Source organism: Dermacentor silvarum, chromosome 1 (genome assembly GCF_013339745.2).
Source record: "Dermacentor silvarum isolate Dsil-2018 chromosome 1, BIME_Dsil_1.4, whole genome shotgun sequence".
NCBI lineage: Eukaryota > Metazoa > Arthropoda > Arachnida > Ixodida > Ixodidae > Dermacentor > Dermacentor silvarum.
In genome coordinates, this window is record NC_051154.1 from 59,419,345 (window position 1) to 59,439,205 (window position 19,861).

At 44.5% G+C, this 19,861-nt stretch overlaps 1 protein-coding gene across 1 annotated transcript in view; it reads right to left on the reverse strand.

Annotated features, from left to right (window-relative positions):
• Positions 1-19,861, reverse strand: part of LOC119464051 (obscurin-like) — a 201,139-nt gene that overhangs the window by 15,735 nt on the left and 165,543 nt on the right. Inside the window, 16 exon segments of the mRNA XM_037724875.2 lie at positions 744-895; positions 1,676-1,907; positions 3,919-4,063; positions 4,336-4,547; positions 4,796-4,876; positions 5,026-5,071; positions 5,312-5,464; positions 9,717-9,743; positions 9,846-10,018; positions 10,569-10,707; positions 14,187-14,200; positions 14,202-14,388; positions 15,372-15,477; positions 16,498-16,779; positions 18,107-18,263; positions 18,722-18,852. Coding sequence (XP_037580803.1) covers positions 744-895; positions 1,676-1,907; positions 3,919-4,063; positions 4,336-4,547; positions 4,796-4,876; positions 5,026-5,071; positions 5,312-5,464; positions 9,717-9,743; positions 9,846-10,018; positions 10,569-10,707; positions 14,187-14,200; positions 14,202-14,388; positions 15,372-15,477; positions 16,498-16,779; positions 18,107-18,263; positions 18,722-18,852 — 2,237 coding nt within the window.

Here is a 19,861-nt window from a genome sequence, read left to right on the forward strand (position 1 = left end):
GAAAAAGGGGAAATGTTGGCTGCGATTGTCCGATGACGTCTTCACAAGCTAGAGCGCCCTACAAGCGAAAACGAACATCGCTGAGTTTGTACCCTTCTTCGTTTCCTGCTGTGTACCATGAGCTGTATCATTAGCAACAATTGTTTCTATAAAATAACGGCAAAAGCCTTATATTTTTTATCGAAATTATAGGAATTTTTTGGTATGCTATTCAGTTTTTGAACGCTCAAGATTAGTACATACATACATAGGAATTAAAGAAAAAGTTATGATGGGACATACACAGTTTATCTCAATATATGAAGCAGTCTATGTTAAAGCGTCACAGTGTGTTTTAAGTGACGCCTGCTGACAGCTGTCCTTAGTGCATTTACGTCAACTGACTTCAAGTCTGACTTTTTCGTTCTAGTTACCGTTCTTTTGTTCAGTGCTGGTTTGATATTTCATTTTCAGTACGTATTTGTTCTATCTTAAGAGGAGCAGCTCACGTCCGATTAAAGGCTACAACTTCTAAATATTGTGTCATTTAAGAAAGCGGGAAAAAATTCTTGCTAATATACAACGCACTTCAGCGGCTTAAAACCATGCGTTTGCGCTTCGCTTAACAGATCCGAGCGCGTGGAATTCATTAAGACTGAAAAGTAGCATGTGATGATTCAAATTGAAATAGTGGGAAAGGATCAGGTTACAGGAGACATGAGCTGTATTATGGGGTTAAACCGTAACGTAGTGGGAAAGCTCACCTGAACTCTGCTGCTTTCTATCAGGATACTATCGTTCCTAAACCAAGAATACTGGGGTGTTGGGTTTCCAACAGCTAGGCACTTGAATACCACTTCGTCATTTTCCTGGATAACACAGTCCTCTATTTTCTCTCTGAAGAATGGTGCCATTCCTGGAATGTCAACCAGAACGAAAAAAAAAAAATTAAGAAAAATGGACCTATGCCAACTGAAACTATCGCCATTCGCGAAACTTATTTGAAAATCCGCAGAGTTAAAAAAATTGAAGTAATCGAATTGATGGTTCTGCCATTGATATCAGCGTTATTTATGCGTTCACGTATGCGTGTGCAGACGCCAGTATAGTCTGTACACACGCGCTGACACTTAGGTTGCTAAAGTTTTTATAGTGCCGTTCTGCTTTATCTATTTTGGACATTAGCCGCCACCAAGAGCGTTTGTCAAAATGTCTCCGGCGTGATCCAACCACAGGTATAGTATTGCTTAGTGACGTTCCTCGTGAAGCAGCTAAGAACTGGGAACGCTCGTAAAGCACGCTTGAATTGCACTTTACTAGCGGTACACGCCGTGAAAAAAAAAATCACGTATTATTTTCTCAGAGGTTTCTACGTCGGGCGCGCATCACCAAAGTGAAGCTGAGTCGTATGGCAGGGCTTTGTGGCATTCGTAGAGCTCCAAGGCTACGTCAAGTGAAGCCAAAACTCTTTACTCTGTAGAGTAAAAAGCCGGTATCGTCTTGTATCATAGCCACTCGAAAGTACAGTAAACAACCACTCGAAAGTAGAGCACGTTCTACTTTCGAGTAATTGTGATAAAAAGCGAAACCGGCTGCAAGACCTACAGAGTCAGCTCTGTTCACACGCTTAGCTTTTGGAAAGAAGTCATACGTGTATACATAAAGGGCAAATGCTTTACTCCGGCGAGGGTCCTACCTATGCTCTTCTCCCTAGACGTCTTGTCCTTCCAGGCTTCGTGCTTGAGGTGTTCCAGCTGGTGGTGCGCGTAACCGAGACTGCCCACTTCTCGTTGCAGCCTCAGCGGTAGCGTCCTGGTGCCGAGCCCCTTCTTCTCGTCGTCAATCTCCTCGTCCATGACGTCCACGAACTTCCTGCGCTCTCGGACGACCACTTGTGGGTACACGTTCCTCGTGCCGCGCTCGTTGATCTGCACTCGCCAGAAGAAATCGCGCACCCCTCAATTAAGTGATGTAAATTGCGTTGCAATGAATTAAGAACCACAAATGGGCTTTCGTAGCGGCAGGGTTACATTATGAGGCGACGCTTAGTGAGTGAATATTATCAGGTTTGGGAGCGCGGTGACAATAACGGAGGTAAGGCTAGGAATATTATGGAGCAGCTGACAAATGCGCGTTTTTTTTTTCTACCGAATACTACGCCGTTGCATTCCGCGTGTCTGTATTTTTCTAATTATCCGGAGGTCTCAGAAAAAAAAATATATCGCTGCCCATGAAAAGATAGCTAAGTTAGTCGCATTTTCCATCGGGGCGATTTGATTACAAGAAAGGAACACGAGCTCGACATGAATAAGAGGAGTTTGCAGACAATGCTAAGGTTTAAGCAACGATAGACGAGAATTCAATAAAGCGCCATCTTTTTGCACGCTACACATAATGGAATGTTCTGCACACTAATGTACCGCATACATACAACTTCAAAGAACCCCCCTTCTTCCCCTCTCCCAATCTATTGAGACGGTATTTTAGAAATAGTGAACTACATAATCTAGTGGCATGTACGACAGGCCATTCAAGACTGTTGTCGCTGCGCGCTTTACGTTCAGGCGTTTGAAGCTGAGCGCTCCGAACACATTCGCCTCGTTCATTCATAGCGCTTCGCTCCAGCTCAGAGCTTTCGGCAGAGCCCTCACCTTCGAGCTGAGAGCACTGCCGAGAACAAATATAGTTCTTGTCACGTGACTGCTGCAACTTTCGTGGCGTCTGTTTTGGCCTTTTTGGCAGTTTTGAGCGTGCGCACTTAGTGTGTCCATCTTTCTTTTTCACAACAGAAGCAATACTGATGTGTTACCACTTCCGACCTCTGATTGCTCTGGGAGACAGCCGAACGTTCGGCTAGGGCAGCCTTCCTCTGGCTCTGCTGTCGAGCGACCTCCGCGCCGTTTCAATTCAAGTGAGAACGTGTTAGGAAGCTGCAGAATGCACTATGAACACACTTCGACTCTAAGCACACTGTTCCGGTTCGAGGGGATACAATTTTTGAAAACAAAAAGCTATCTGAATTTGTGTTACTACGGTAGCTTCTTAAACGAATCGTGCAGTGCAGTTTTATCACTTCATTAATTTGTCAGCTAACTTCACTTGTCTGACTACCTTTATTTCGACAATAACGTTGTCTTTCTAACTCTCGCTGCATTCTGCCACAAATAAATCGCACGCTAGCTGTTCGGCCTCCTTATCTCGGTCAGAGGCATATACTTTTCAACACCATCGTCTTCCAATACGTGACGTCAGCTTTGCTATTACTCCGTTGTATTGGCTCTGGTACCTGTTTTGTATTCATAATATCGCCGACTTCCCGCTGCTAAATATCTTTGGCTAAGGTGACTGCGGTCAGAATACTATATTTACTACTAATAGTCGATAATCCATGAAGTAATCATTGATATTGTCCTCAAAGTCCTCACGTTTTCTTCAACCGTAGACCTGTGCTACCCCCTCTCCCAGACGCACTGGCTTTTTAGAACGCATCTTAGTACTGATGGGCTTAGCTCACTTGGTAGATCACGGTGTATCGATATAAAAGAAGCAGGTTCAGTTTCTTACGAAACTGACGATGTATAAAGCTTTCCTTTGGGTTAATTACGTGACAATCAAGGAGAGACCGTTTCGTAGCTGGGATTTGAACGAGATTCTTCGAGAACTTGGCGGTAGCCTGGTTGATACCACATTTGAGTACTTTGTGGATAAAAACACATGTATACGGTAGCGTTCTGCAAGAGGCCAGCTTCAGGAAAATCGCAGAGCAAGCTCGAACCAACGATAAGACATTCTTGTAACAAAAAGCCTCTACGTCTATGGGTTCAACCAAGAGAAGAATCTGTAAATTATTATAAGAATGTCAATAAAATTCAATACTTGACTCCAACTTTAACTTTAAAAAGCTTGTATTTGAATGCGACGAGGCATGGCAGCACTTACGTCGAATCCTCCCCAGTGCCTTTCGCGGAGACTGGCAGCGAGGCTCGGGCTTCGGGATGCGCCAACCCTCAGATATTGGCGAATTCGCAGGGGGAAGTCGACGTCTCGGAGTTGAAGCAAGTACGTGTCGGGTCCGCTCTGGTAGCTGCATGATTGACGAAGTGGATTAGGAAAGCATTACACATGTATAAAGATAACATTGCGGGCGCAAACATTGTTTGTTTCTCAAACACTTATCTTATCACTCTTGTTTAAACAAAGCAGTCACTGAAAGAAGAGATGTTAACTTGCCTCTAGACTACGCAAAACATAAACTGCCGCAATATGTTCCAGGATAAACAATGAAATTTAACGATAAAGGGCCATATTTGGCTTCAGAATTTCATTCGCTAAGCGCAAAAGGCTAGCCAGACGCACCTGCTCTCGGAGGACATGTCCATGCGGTCGTTCGGGCCTTTTCCGGGGCCTTCGATGGGTGCAGACTTGACCTTCGAACGGGAAATCTCTCGGTCGGGACTCATTGGCGGTGTGTAGACTTCGTCGGGCGGGTATATCATCTTGCTAGGATGCGTGAAGCATGACTCCATTGTCCTCCTCCGGTAAGTGTTGCGGCAAGACGCGTTAGAGTACTGCGGAAGGCAAAGTGACAACTTCAACTCGGTGTCAGAGGTAAGAGGTAGTGATCCGCGCATACAGATAGGTTACAGATATAGCGCGCCCGCGACGCAGTAAAATACAGGGTAGGAAATATAGACAGCTACGAAAAATATGAAGATGTATAAGAATCCGGTGCAGTTTCACTATGAACTGGTTTAGGCTTGTTAAGCGCATGGCGTCTAGTGAAAGTAGTTGTGCAGCAAGAAAGTGGCGGGCTCACCCAGCTTCTCCAATGCCTCTGGTACTCTCTGAGTCTGTCGATGTTGGACAGGCTCTCACCTCTGTCTGGACGCTCTGTAATCTGTAAAAAAAAAAAAAAACAGCAATCGTCAGGCTAATGTGGTTCCTCGAAAACACGAAAACTTGAGCCATCCCATTGATGCCACTTGTTAGATTCAGGAAATTCAGAAGGTCCGAAAATAGAGGTAATTCACGCTTGCGTTCACCCACCTTAAGCCACGGATGCTCAAGAGCTGTCCTCACGTCCATTCTTTCACTGCAAAGACGCAGGTACTGTCGTGAGATACAATGCTTACGCTGGCGTAACCGACAACAGATCATGTAATATGCATGACTAGCCGTTCAAAAGTAAAACAAAAGCATAAAACGTATCTAACTCAGATCACCGTTGTCGTGTCTTTATGACCTCATTGGCGGTGTCGCATAGCTTTCCGAGGTTATCTTACAAATTATACCTCTAATGAGTTAAGAACATGAAATTATTTAATAAACACACCTTGTTTCGAATACTAAGAGCTTAGAGATGAAGTCACGGGCTTCATCGGAAACTTTAGCGAAGCCGTCGTGTAGGAAGTTAATTTTTCCGTTCTGGACATTCTTCAGCGTTTCTCGGTCGTTCTGTCCAAGGAATGGCGAAATTCCGCTCAACCTGAAACGAGGAAGGAAAACCGAGTGTCAGAATAACAAATTGCTTTCTCAAGAACCGCCCTTCGCGATTATGACTATAGAAACAGCGCAGGAGCACGTGACGGACAGGAGACGGACGTCTCGTGTTTTTTGCGCTGTGCGTACAATCCTGAAACACCAACAAGCTCAACTTTCCATTCTCTTGGAATGCCCTTTGTGATATTTCATTATATCTGCCTTGATGTTTCAGAGGGGATGGTGAACGAAAAGCCTTCAGACTTTTCGTGACCTAAGCAATAAGGAAAAAAAAAATACCTGAACATATGTGGCGCGTATAGACACAAACGTGATTGCGTATTGTTGGTATTGTTAATTTCTTCAACTAATTCAACCCTGGGCTCAGTGACAGCACTGATAGCGAGATACTCAAACACAAAGAACTAACGTGGGTCTTATAAATGCAGGGCTTATTAAAGGTTAGCCGTTTATTTGTATATTGTGAGAGCAGCGGTTTTGTTATTAATAAAGAGCAGACCAGTGCAGTAGCCACATATACAGTTTTTTTACTTGGAGCACAAGCACACACACACAAAAGCCCACAAACGTCACTCGAATCACGTCGCTACAAATTAATTATGTGCCTAGGAGGACGTTATTTGCAAGAAAAATTTGGAGGACGCTTAAACTTCGCCTTTAAGAGTGGAATGCGATAGCATTCAAAGGTCCCTGACTGCTTGTCACGCTTCCCGGCAACTGCAGCTTATGTAACAGTAATATTTACCGGGAAATGCTGGCGGCTAATGCTATGCACGAAGGCGAGCTTTCTGGTAGAGACACGGCATCTTGCGTGGTCCGATCTTCTGGTATTGCTTCGCACTTTGAATAGTTAAGTATGAGAAGATTTTACATAAAACGCATGCGCTGTCGGTGTTTTGTTTCATGACATTTGTTTGTCGTCTGTCATTCTCAAAATTCCGAGGAATCACTTTGTGAAGAATGTAAGACAAGGTATGAGCAACTTTAGTGCTATAAGAACAACTTTAATGCCGTATAGAATATTTTTCGCCTATGCCGGTTACGACGCCGACACCGGATTTTCTGCGACACGGGACCCTTAACGTTGTCGCGTTAATATCCTTCAGTAAGTACGGCTGGCGCGATCGAAACCTCGAGCATGCACGAAGCGAACGAGCGTGCCCGGCAGCCGAGCGAGCGGCGTCATTGCCGTGACGTCACTCGCGAGACGGCGCACTGCTAACGCTAACGCTAAATACTTGCGTTTGCTGCTATACGCTATACTATCGCTATCTATTAAGTACCCGCCGCGGTGGCTCAGTCAGCTAAGGCGTTGCGCTGCTGAGCACGAGGTCGCGGGATTGAATCCCGGCCGCGGCGGACGCATTTCGATGGAGGCAAAAGCAAAAACTCCCGTGTGCTTGCGTTGTAGTGCACGTTAAAGAACACCAGGTGGTCAAAATTGATCCGGAGCCCTTCACTACAGCGTGCCTCATAATCAGAACTGGTTTTGGCACGTAAAACCCCACGAAGAAGAAGAAAAGACAAAAGAAAGAAATTGATCGTGTTTTATTTTTTTTTTCTGTTTTCTGCATCCTTTAGCTTTGGTATTTAATCAAAAGCGAGATCGCGAGTGAGCGCTTTCTCAAGCAACAATTATGATGACGTGCGAGTCGTTTTCAGCGAACCGCTAGGCGAGTCACGCGCCGGCGCGTGACAGAAGGCAACCGGCTCCAACGTTAGTCGCAGGGGCAGAGAGACTTGGACACCATCACAACTTTGGTTTGAGGAAATGCTCATATGGAGCGCCGGGCGCAGAGGTCGACAACTTTTGTAAACTCTTCAGCTCATTCACTTTAGTTCGTAACACAAGATCGTTCTATGAGATAAATTATGTGCCGGAAGGAGCACAAAAATAACAATCAAAAGAAAGATTTTGCCAGTTACTGTCTCATTCGAGAGTGGCTAAACACAATAAATGATTTCCGTGAGGTTGGTCAGCGCACAATTTTTATTGCGCGATAGCTTCTTTGCCACTTCATCCACGTTCTGCGAGGTTGTTGGTTGGGAATGGCGTTTGTAATCTAAAAAACGGCCCATTGACCGAAAATTTAGAAAGGCTCGGTTTTCAAAATTCCTCTCAATGTTGCCTAGAGCCAAAGCACAGCGAAACACCATCAGAATTGGAGGACGCTTAAGCTTCGCCTTTAAGGGTGGAACGCGATAGCATTCAAAGATCCCTGGCTGCTTATCAGGCTTTTTTCTCGTATATACAAATTACAATCCGACGCTATCATGTCAGTAGCTTGTGCTTAAGTCGTACTTTACAATTTTTCTGACGGATTTTACTTTGAGAAATTCAATTTTTGTTCACTAACGCCTTGCGCCAGGCGAAGGGCCCGTCCGGTCGGGGTGGTTCGGGATGATGTGGTTCGGCATGATTATTTCCGCCAGACGCCGATGCTTACGCCGACGCCGACACCGATGCCAGATTTTCTGCGACACGGGGCCCTTACCGCTGTCGCGTTAAAAGCTATAGCACGCACTTGACTAATTAAACTAATGAAAGCAATTCACTTCTTAATTAACGTTACGGCACATGTTTATATTGGAAAGTTGAAAGAAATCGCCATAAATGTCTAGTTCCGTGTTTCTACATTTCAACATGGCCGTGTTCACCGAAATAATTGGCCTCAAATTATTTGTTGAATTTACCTGATTACGCACGCAGCCCTGAGAAGCGGGGCTCACAGTGAAGCCCTCCTGTGATGTAGCATAGCTGTGTTAAATGAAACTGCCGTTGCCCTTCCCCCTTTTCGCGATCTTATTCCGATCAGCGCTGTGCGCAACTCCCGATTCAATGCACAGTCACTTCAGCAGCAAGGGCAGTGTGGACCGTTTTATCGCGCCGTGGAGCCCAGTGCTTCATTTTACGCCGCCCCGTTAAGTCAAAAGAGGATTACACTGCGAGCTGCGCTTCGCAGTGCTGCGTGCGTAATCAGGTAAACTCAACAAATAACTTGAGGCCAATTATTTCGTTTTGCATGGTCGCTTTGAAATGTAGGAACACGGAGCTAGACTTTTGTGACGATTTCTTTTAACTTTCTAAAAGTAACAATGATGTAAATAATGTAATTGGTTTAATTAGTGAATTTATTGCGTCTGTTTTTCTTGCAAATGATGTCCGCCTGGGTGACGTGGTTCGAGTAACTTCTGTGGGCTTTATTTGAACAAAGTGTTCGAAGTAAAAAAAAAATACACTGTATGTTATCCGCGCGAGATGTACGTTGGGGGAGGAAGGGGCTGATGAAAGTCAGAACTTTGGGACAAGAGTACTTGATAGGAAGGGATAATATTCGGTCCTTTACAAGCCCCTCTCTTTTTTTTCCCGTGTCGCACTTTGTAGTAACTGCGTGGGGGGGATGGATGGGTGGATGTAAAAGTTTAATTAAAGTCTTGAGGTACGCGACTCAGCGCGCAGCGGGCCGCTCCCACGTTGGGAGAGTCAGGCCATGCCCGACTATAAATTAAAAATATTATAAATTTATAATGCATACCGCTAGGTTCTGAAATGCAGTTAACAAATAGCAGAGTAGTTAAGGGGTACATTACTGAGTCTGAATTATTGTGTATATCTGATAGGAAAGCTTACGCTGGCATTTGGCTGTAACGGATCGAAATATATGATGTAGAGAGGCACGTAAACACAACCCACGTGAGACGACATGGAGCGTTGTGTGTTCTCGCACGTGTGGGGTGTACGTGGTGCGTTTCCCCGCACCGGAGTTCTTACTGTTACAATCAAATATGAACAAGCGGCCATCCTACGCTTTTAAGTTATTACAACTCATCAATCTGGAGAAATTTCGGTATATATACCAAGTGCGAACGTGGTTTTTCTTATATGGACATAAAGATAATGCTGATTGCTTTTATCTGTTGTTTAGGAAATGTATGGCGGGTACATCAAGTGCTGCGAGTGATATCGATCAAGTTAACGCACAGAATTAGTGACGCCTGTGGCGACGATCACTGATCTGTACTATGTTTTGCCCCCAAAGTAGATATCTCTGGCGGCGATAATCGAACGTAGTTTGTGCGAATACAGTGCACGTTAGTCATACGACGTTAGTGCTAAATACGAGAAACGCTTTGTTATTGGCCCTCGCTGTGTATAGCTATACGTCGACGTCCGTATTTATAGCTTCTGACTAGCGCTGCTCGGCAGCGAGGTACCAAACAGACGTGTTGCTACTTACAGAATGTACGAGATGACTCCGACACTCCTGAAAAGAGGGGGAAGGAGAAGAAAAAGCATTGTTTTAAGCTTGATTGTAACAGTGATAGAGGGAAACGTTTGATATGTGGTTTCCGAGAAGGTAACATACCACATGTCTGAGGCAAGACTTGCTGGCTTTTTGTTGGCTATCTCCGGTGCCACAAATTCGGGGTGTCCGTATTCCTGAATGACTACTTTTCCTCTTGGAAGCCTCGTGGAGAGCGAGAAGTCGCCAATCTTAATGTCATCGCTGTTCTCACGAGCCACAAGCGCATCGCCAAGCTGAAAAAAAAGTAAGCAGGTAAAATAAAGGAGTATAAGCAGTTGTTACATTCATTAAAAAAACGCCAGCACACTAAACAGCGGATATGTGTTCGTAGATAGCCGTTAACGGGGTGACAACGAGTCAGTGCAGAAGTTTTGCGCGCTAAAGGTATTTTTTTATACGGCTCTGTTCCTCATAAGCCGTGCCGCGTTTCAGCCTGTTTTATGCGTTGTATGGTTGCAGAGAAGTTGACTGTTGATCCTGTAATCAGTTGCAGTGAATATCATGCAATATTTTATACCTTTAGGGGAAAAGAACGAAACAACATGATATAAACACGCAGCGGTCGGAGTGCAAGAAAGAAGAAGACATATACCAATCGAATTTTTAGCTATACGCCCTCAGCGGAAGGCTGGTACTTGAATACCAAAGGCTTAATTCCTATACGTATAAAACAAGCACGAAGTGTGTTTAAAGGACACTCGCACGCTTAGCAAGCGCAGGCACTCTTAACAAGCTGCGATATTTTGTGCAAGTACGCTGTAATAGAAACGGTGCTGTACTTACAGTGAGGCCAAGGTGTGCAATGTTTTGCGCGTGCATGTAGTTGAGGCCTTCCAGGATCTGCTTGATGTAATTTGCGATCTGGTGTTCCGACACCCGGTCTTGGCTAATGATGTTATCCAAAAGTGGGCCCCCACCACAGCTAGTAAGGGATGTCAAGAAACAATTGACGGCAACAATGCACATGCTAGTTGCGTACGCAGGATTGGAGGAAAGAATGTCTTGAAACCAGAAAACATAAAATTATGTTGTAGGTACGGCTACGATTTCACCATTGGTCAGTGTAATCTGAATGTGTTCCGGTTTTTTTTGCAATTTAAATGCAGAAAAAAAAATGGTTTGAGGACGAAATCATGGCCCGAAAGCAGATAAAGCAACTTTTTATCAGCAAGAGTGACAAGAAAAAGAGGCAGTCGTCGGTCTACATTAAACCAACCTGAATTGGAAACACAGTCGATGATGGCATCGTTCTAGGCATCTTGAAGGTTATAGCTAATCGAGAGTAAATGTAAGCATCAAATGCTACCGGCAAAGCAGATTGGTGCCGCGACGCAAGCCTGAAAGCTTACTGAGCCGAAATGAACCTGTTTTGAACTGAACCTCATTGGAAGTCTCGTCTCGGCCAAACAATCATCCGTGCCGCACCGGACGCTGCCGGTCTGGTCACGCAGCGTGGCGCCATCTCTCGAAGGAGGCGGCGCAAAACCCGCCCGCGGTACTCACGGACCGCTGGCGTTGAAAAGAGCACAGGAAACCCTGTCTGAGGGCCAAAAGATGACAGCCAAGTGTATGGCGCACCGTATCTGCCTTTTGAACGTCGATATTGGAACTGACTAAGTAAACTTCAGCGTACAAGAAGTTACAACTTGAGTGATATTGTGAAGCAACATTAGGAAAAAATCGGAAGCAATTTTTTTTTGTACCTCGTTTGGGCAGTAACTAGCGTATGTAATGCGCTCCTGTACAAAGGGTTGGGGGCTAGCGACCGCATTTTCTTTTGACTGGTTGCCCGGATTATCTCGTTTTGATCTCGCACCGATGCCCGGATGTTCTCGCAGGTTCTCGTTTCATTCTCGCGCCCATTCTCGTCTTGAGTGCCCGGATAACGGCTCTGGGTTTTCGCTCAAGGTCTCTTGAAGGTCGCGGACAACGGGAGTTAAAAGCATTTCATGTTTAAAACGCCGCCGCGAGGCAACTATGTCATAAGAATCGTGCGCACGACTGCACGATTGAGATATTGCGTATGAAGTAGTGTGGTCGCCAGTAAACGAATGCACTCGAGCTCTTTCCTGAACGGACGATGAGTTAGTCGTGCTGCACTCCTAGAAACTACTGAGGCGGAGTAAAGGCGCGGCGTCAGAGGCAGCCAGTTCAGCAGAAGCTGATTTGGGGTCGCATTTTCTAAATAATCATTTCATTTTTCATACCTTTCGCATTTGGTTACCTCGGATACCGCCTAACCGCCGTTATCACTGGGATTACAAAATACGGGTCTGATCTTTGTTTGAGCACGAGTAAAAAATATAAGTAACATAGTTTGTCTAACTGCTTTACCGCAACATTGGCGTTTCAGTGGCAGTGCATGCTTTACAGGAGGGGAATGAAATGAAAGAATTATAGAAGAGGAGAGAAATGTTGCAGGTAAGCTATGTGATAGGCCTTTTACACACCTAGTGATTCAAGTTCCTGGAAATGCGTTGAATTATTAAGGTGCCTGAGGTGAACTCAAACCTTTTAGATTCATCAGTATGCAAACTTGTGGCTTTTCATTTGGACATGAGCCATTAGAAATCCTTTTGATTATGATACGAGTATAAAGGGAGGGTGTCCTAGCTAACTTTAGCCAAGGTTTAAAAATATGCTGAAGTAGTCTAAGAGGACGCGACCATGTTGTTGGCTATCATTTGGAGCAAGTCACAATATTTTTTATATTTTGCGTCACATAATTAGTAAACGTTAAGTAACCAAATTCGGAAGTATTAACGCTAGAACAAAGCTTTCAATGAGAAAGTTGGAGAGCATTCTAGGAAACATCGTTCAGTGCCTAACTTCCTACTTGTTAGGTAATAACTTTTTCTGTGTCCTAGGAAAATCAGATAATACGAAAAAAAAAAGCATGTGACATGCAGGCTTACGCGCCGCGAAATCAGTGCTCTAAAACGTGCCACGAGTGAATGAACCGAGCAGTTAGCTGGTTGCTGCTGCCTAAAACGCGATACAGTAGTGACGCAGGCGTTGACTCCGCGTTTTACGCCAGTGATGTGCTTCCCTCGCGGTGGTTCATGACCACGGTGTAAGATATATACTCTTTAGGTGGGGACACTTCTCGGCTTGCTTGCTAGACGCGATCGACCAGATAAAGTAGCAAGGGCGCGCGTTTATCGGGGCGGTGACGGCAGCGGATACCTATCGGCGGAACGACGCAACTTCAGTTAGAACGCAGGCGAGAGCGTGCGCCGACAAGGAACGCGCGCATGCCCTCTCCCCGGTGACCTACTTTCGTGCGTCACTCAATCATTTCGGATTTCCCGCGAACCGCCGGTTGCTATAACAACGGGAGATTAAACTAATAAAAAGCTTTCTGTGTTGAAGTTGCGTCGTACTGCTGATAGGTATCCGCTGCCGTCACCGGGCCGATCGGCGCGCGCCTTTGCTACTTTATCTGGTCGATCGAGTCTGGCGAGTGTCCTCACCTAAAGAGTCTATATCTTACACCGTGTTCATGACAGCGATAAGCAGACCGCCCTGTCACTGCCCTGTCACTTATTTAAGCGGCAGAACCCTAGGCTAAATCCGCTGTTTGTTCATACGCAGCACGTTTGAGAGCACTTCAATCGAGGCGTGCTAGCGGTAACGTCGCGTGTTTTCAAAATATTTCGCGGTCTTTCTTTAGGAAGAAAAAAAATATTGATTACGTAACAAGTATGCAGTTAGAAACTGCTGAAATGGATGTTTCTTAGAGTGCTGTACAACATTCTCATTTAATTTTTTTTGCCGTAAATGTAATGCTTACGTAATTTCTTACATAATGTTTACTATATTTATGCAATGAGGCAAAATATAAAAAAATAGTCTGACTTGGTTCATACAACAGCCAACAACACGCATTTGGTCGCGTCCTCCTAGAGTACGTTGATTTATTTTAGGTGCCCCAGCCTAAAGTTGGCTCGGACACCCTGTATACAGGTATATTGGGTTAGCATTCGCCTTAACGCTAACGGTAATTTCGATAGCCTAGACACTAAACGCCTGATGAGTTTGATTAAATCAGATATGAACAGCGATTTTTTTATAGGATACGAGCTTTAAAAGAAAGAGAAGTGAACTGTACTGTACTGTACTGTACTGTAGTGCGCAGTACATTTACTGTACTGCCCATTGTTACCACATGTACTGTTACCTCATTTCTTGACAATTTTAAGCACAGGTGGCATAATAAAGCTGCTGACTTATGTGCTAAACCGTCGATGTTCTCTCATATGGATAAAAGAAACAACTTAACCTTAACGCTGGAGTATAAGGTTGCGCGACTCGTATCCCGTTTTTTTTAAAGAGTTGAAGTTTTGACGAATGTATTGGAGTCATATTGTTCTACCCATAATGCAGCACTGTAAAGGATACAAGTCTGTGATCAGCTGACATGGAATTCTTTGTTTCAAAGGCGTCCCAGAGCCGAATCAGTCGAGGGTGGCATAGTTGGTTCATCATGTCGAGCTCAGCTTTCATCCAGTCTTTGAATTGACCCCTTCCGTGCATTGTTTTCGCGCCAAAGCTTCTGCCTGTCGAACGTTCTACGGCGTGGTACGTGACGCCTTGTGTGCCCCTGTAAGTAAACGGAAAGAAGAATTCTTACGATGCTTCAAGCGCAATGTGTAGGTAAAAAGAAGAACAAAAAAGAAAAAAAAAAAGAACAAACCAGAAAGAAAGATTTCAACGAAACAGATCATGCGCCTATGTGGCACAGGAAGTTTTCGGCGCCCAGACCCAAGCTGCTTGCGGCGTGCCGTTTTGTTTCAATTTTGGCAACTATGGCGGGAACGTTTCTTCAAGAATTCAGAGGCAGAGAAGGCAAAAAGATAGTTGAATATAAACTGTAGAGGGGTAAAATGGAAGTTGCGTCGTATATGATGAAAGCCTCGCTCAAACTCAAAGAGGTAGCGTAAAGCTATGGCGTTTCTGCTTTACTGCTTTTTTTTTTCTTTCTGCACTCTGCCAAAGTAAAGGTTGTATGTTCAGGAGGGACTTTCCAAAATAATCATACCAGACACTTTGCGTCGTTTGAGGTGAGTGTCATGTTCCTATATAATGTGGCCAGACTTAACGTGGCTTAATGTGGTAAGACTTAACGCAGGAAGATGCGTTAAGGATAGGGCGCGAGAACATGATCTATTCATAAAAAACAATACAATTGCCAACATGTCAGCACATTGCGAGTAGTGGTCGTGCAATCCGCAACTAATGATATTAGGACGTGAAATACTCGAAGCGTACTATATATTAGACGGAATGGTTGCACATGTATGAGTCAATTTGAATCCGCTAAAAATAAAAAAAGCGATTTATACACTATCGATGTGCGTTATTGATCACATGTGGTAGATCGTTAGGTTTCACGTGCATATCTGAAGACTTGAGGCGTGTATGTTGATGCGTGGTTTTCAGTAAAGATGAGATGTAGGTTGAACGCAGGTCGTGTGCAGTTTCTCGCGCGTTTTTCCTCTTTCTGCTTGCTTTTCTTCTGCCCTGCAAATATCTACCAACTGTTCCAACATCGCACAACAAACCACATCAAAGGTAATGACTCACCGTCCAAGCTCATCACCAAGATTGTAGTAGTCTTCAAGGTGAGTCGATTTAGGCCTGATAATTTTTGGTTGGCGGTACGTTCTCAGGTCAAACTCGGACTCGTCCTCTAAAATAGTAGCGAGAACACAATACGTCAGGTTATTTTCAATTCTTTTCGGAAGTTTTTGTAATGAGATATGACTATGCTTTTCATTCATTAAGCCACACATGTCAAAATCGGCCACACAATGCAACACTTTCGAAAAATAAAATAGATGATATAGATGAAAACTAGCGGCTACAACAAAGGTGCTTCAAGAATTTCTTGCATTTACTAATGCAAACTCGCCAGGCGCCCAAAACACCCGGGCATGGAAGATGCCTATTTAGTGAAGGTTTTGACTCTGCGCTATAGGTAACGTTATGCGGTTAACTTATAAGGCACAATGAAGAAGACGGAGATATGGTTAGCCTTCTGTGCCAACTCGGAGTCAAGATGTTAATGGTCAGGTGGCATAGAGGCTTGTGAAATTCACTGAATGAAGATACATTTGGTTGGTCGTGGAAAATATTATCCTCATCCAAAATTGATAATTTTTTAGTGATGGCACTTCAGTTACGTCACATCGGCGCAGGTCAGAAGCGCTGTTATAATTTTTGTGAACCAACAGCTAGTCGAACATCTGTGTATGCTATACTGACGTTTAGGGGCTGATCTTATAGCGCTCACTTGAAATGGTACAAGGAAGAAGCAACACGACGGGATTAGAAATATTACTATTAACTATAACAGCAATTGCAGTGGTGGTGGCTTGCAGCAACAGGCGGGTTTAGCCTGGCTATCAAGGCTGGCAATTGAAACATTTATGTACCATGGCCTGTGCCATACACGCCAGAACCTTGAATTCGCCCCACCAAAGAAAGGTATCGACCGCACGTCACAGGATCTTTGTGCTCCGCTCCTTCAGCGTGGAGTTTTTACGACTGACAGATACCGCAGGGATAGACTACCGGTATCATGATAGTACCCGCTCAGCGCAAGCCAAATGCTGCGATTGAAAGTGATTTGTAACGGTGCGCGTGGTTATAGCGAAGCGGTTGCTTCAGGTCTCAAGATTTTGCTCTCCTGGTGGTGAAGGCTTGTTACCTTCTATACTCAGCATAGCTGAGCAAGAAGCCGTGCCAGCGATGTTGGAGGCGGAACACGAGTAGAGGCCAGCATCGTGGGCTATGGAGCTGTTCAGTGCCAAGGTGCAAACGTCAGGTGCCTCCCAAATGATGCTGACACGAGAGCTGTTGCAGATTGGCTGCCAGTCTTTAAACCACTTTATCTTCGGGTACGGCTTGCCGATGACGCGACACTGCAGTTCGCCTCCTCGTCGCAGCATTATCGTTGTCGGTTCCAGTCGTTTTGTGAAGACTGGCTCCTCTGTAAGTAGAAAAAGTGAAATCGGTTGGCGCGTAAACATTTTTTCTCCTCTTTTTTGAGGAATGGAGTCCTACGTCTACAGAAATTGTTTTCCTGGGTTAAGTAGCGCTATCGGCTGCATCGAGCTGCGCGGTGAAGAGGTACACACCGAAATAATCAGTTATGTGACTGACTGCGCGGGAACGACGTATGCGTCAGCAAAATTAAATTTTTTAGCAGACGTTTTAATAAATATTACTAAATATACAGTTGCCATGCTCAGCTCATTACAGCTGTACCCGGACTTTTTTTGGGGTTCATTTTACTTGACCATTTTAAAGGTTCGCAAAGAACTGCGGTAGGAAGCTTACAAAACGTAGTCCCCTGTTTGTACGGGGGCCCTGAAATGTTGTTTTTGGAAATAGCAAATTATCATAACAGAACTTGTTTCTCGGCTAGTTGCTGCGTGATTGTTCACATAAAAACTGGCTCAAAAAAAAAAAAAGATCAACATGAAAGAGCTTGAACAAGGGGAAGGAGACTCTTGCCTTCCTCATGTGCATTTATTTTCCTTTTTCTTTGCGCCACTGTTCCTGTCCACAAGAGAGGAACAGTATATATATTTATATACGTATATTTATTGTGCGATAAACTGAGCGTGCAGTACCTAGCTACCCTTCGAAATATCGTGCGCCTTGTCGAAGCGATCCCTCGCAATGCCTTTTATAGCCTTCTACTTGCTCTCGACTACATTTGCCTGATCTTGACAGATACGGGATCCATCTCGATACGCCTGAAACTCGACTTTGTACTCCGTAAAGCCTCAAGACTTGCCAACGCACTGCATGACATGCGTTCGCTTCGCCTACTGTGTTTTCGATGCGCTCCATTTGTCGCACCACTTCCGTAGTATTGGAAGATGCGGTCAGTATCGACTTTCAGCACGCGGCGGGAGGCATATGAGCTTATCGCGAGGGGATTCGATCTCCTTAATGCATGCAGGTGCCCGAGGGCCTGATAATGTAATCGACTGAGCGCTACTCTGAGTATCGTTGCATGCATACATAAATACTTCGAATGTGCTAGCTATCGAATCTAAAACAAAGAACATCACTGGCGCGGGCTTCTTCTCACAAGTTCTGATATTGCGGAGCAGCCAGCTTTAAAGTTGGCCGCTACACGTATGAAGTGTCACTGTAAACCGTGTCGACGTTCGCGCACACGGGCTGCATCACCTGCAAAAGCTGCAATTTACAAATTGCTAGTGGCTTAACTTGGTAAGCTGTAAATAGAAATAGCTAAAGGCATGTGGTTACGCTCAGTACGTGCGATGTTTTTTTTTTTTTACCTGCAAGTTCAAGGTATATTGTCTTTGTGGCCTGTCCATGTTCGTTGACCGCTGTGCAGGTGTAAGGGCCGACATTGTCCTCAGTCATGCGAGAAATAAACAGTGTAACTTGGCCGTTGCGGTCCTGCATGCTGTTGTATCGTCCACCCATTTCAAGCTGGAACAAAGAACGCCAAATTAGCATGCATTGAATAACGTCTATTGCTTTTGCTAGATTGAACAATTGTCATGTTCACTTCTTTTACGAGTGAGCACTTTTTGTTTATTAGCGTTGGTAGTTTTTGCAATAGTAGCTCTGATGAGACAGAAATAAAAACTATACTTAAACTTGTGAAAGTACCGCTATACGTAAATAAGCTGTACTTTCGTTGATGCTATGGCTTTGTGCAATACGTAGCTTCGTTTGTTTACATTTTGGAAGCAACAGACTTACGTCTTTCAACTACAATTGCCCTTTAAGCACGACGAAAATTGTTGTGGTTCCTTATGTTCTGATTTGTAATACATGACTTAGAGTTACAAAAATTTATTCTGTCATACAGCATAAGTATAAAATCATAACTGCGGTAAATGCTGTAATTTACACATAAACTGAAAAAAAGAAAGAAAAGTCACCTTTGTTCCTTTGAACGTCCAGGTAATATCGGGCTGAGGGTTGCCGTAGACCCAGAATTCAATGCTGACAGGATGACCACGTATTCCATACATGACATCCTCTTCATGACGGACGAATACAGGAGCTTCACCTGCCGATGAAGGATATCTTTATCAGGAACTTCGTAAAGGGGGGGGGGGGGATGCGTGAGTTAACGCAATGCGAAGAAAACATTAGGGCGTACTATCAGCGCTGACTGCAAGCGACACTTTCCATATATGACTTTCCATATATGCAAGCAGTGCAAACCAGCGATAAACCATGGGAACGAGGATTTATCATCTTTCGTGCTTCAAAATCAGCGCCCTGTGATTTGGCACATTTATTTTAGTGCTGTACAGATACTAGCACTGCTAGCGCCTTGTTTCCGCCTCAGTTATGATCATCGGTGCGTCGATTTGGGTGTTTTGGCCTTTGTGCTGTTGTTAATATGACGGCACCAGTGAATGAAAGTTTAAAGGAAGTACGGGCATCTGGCGCACTTAATAGCTCCCGATTTCCTAAGACCTATATGAATCACTCGCTAGCTATCGATGCTGTGATAATAACTGAAATGGGAATGGCAAAAAGACAAAAAGGCACTGAAGGCATAAAGCACTGGTGTCATAACTGCCAACGCTGTGCACCAATAATAGCCGCTCGCTCAAGCGTGGAACGAGCGCAAGAAATGAAATAATATCGTATAGGCACGACGCTACCGCTCCTGTGGAATCAAGCAAAAGCTTCTCGTCACACATCGGTGGCGCGAGCTTGTAGGAGCTGGTCAAAAATCCTGACTGATGCCCATTTCTTATCACTAGGCTGTGCTGCATGTACTGAGAGCCACGTTGTCCGTTGTTTGCATTTCATTAGATGCTGACAGTATATTTTCCACCTGCACTACCGCATCTAATCTATGGCCCCTATTCTACCAGGTCTCTGGCCTGCTCTTGCTTATCTACAACTGATGAGTATTATTCTCCATATGCCTTCTTTTAAATTTCAACGCTTCCTGTATCTCTGTGCTTACCTTACATAATTGAAAATTGAGGGCTTTGCACTGTATTAAAATGTTCTCCACTGTTACTCTGTTTGCATGCTGCAGCGGCAATGGAAATCGA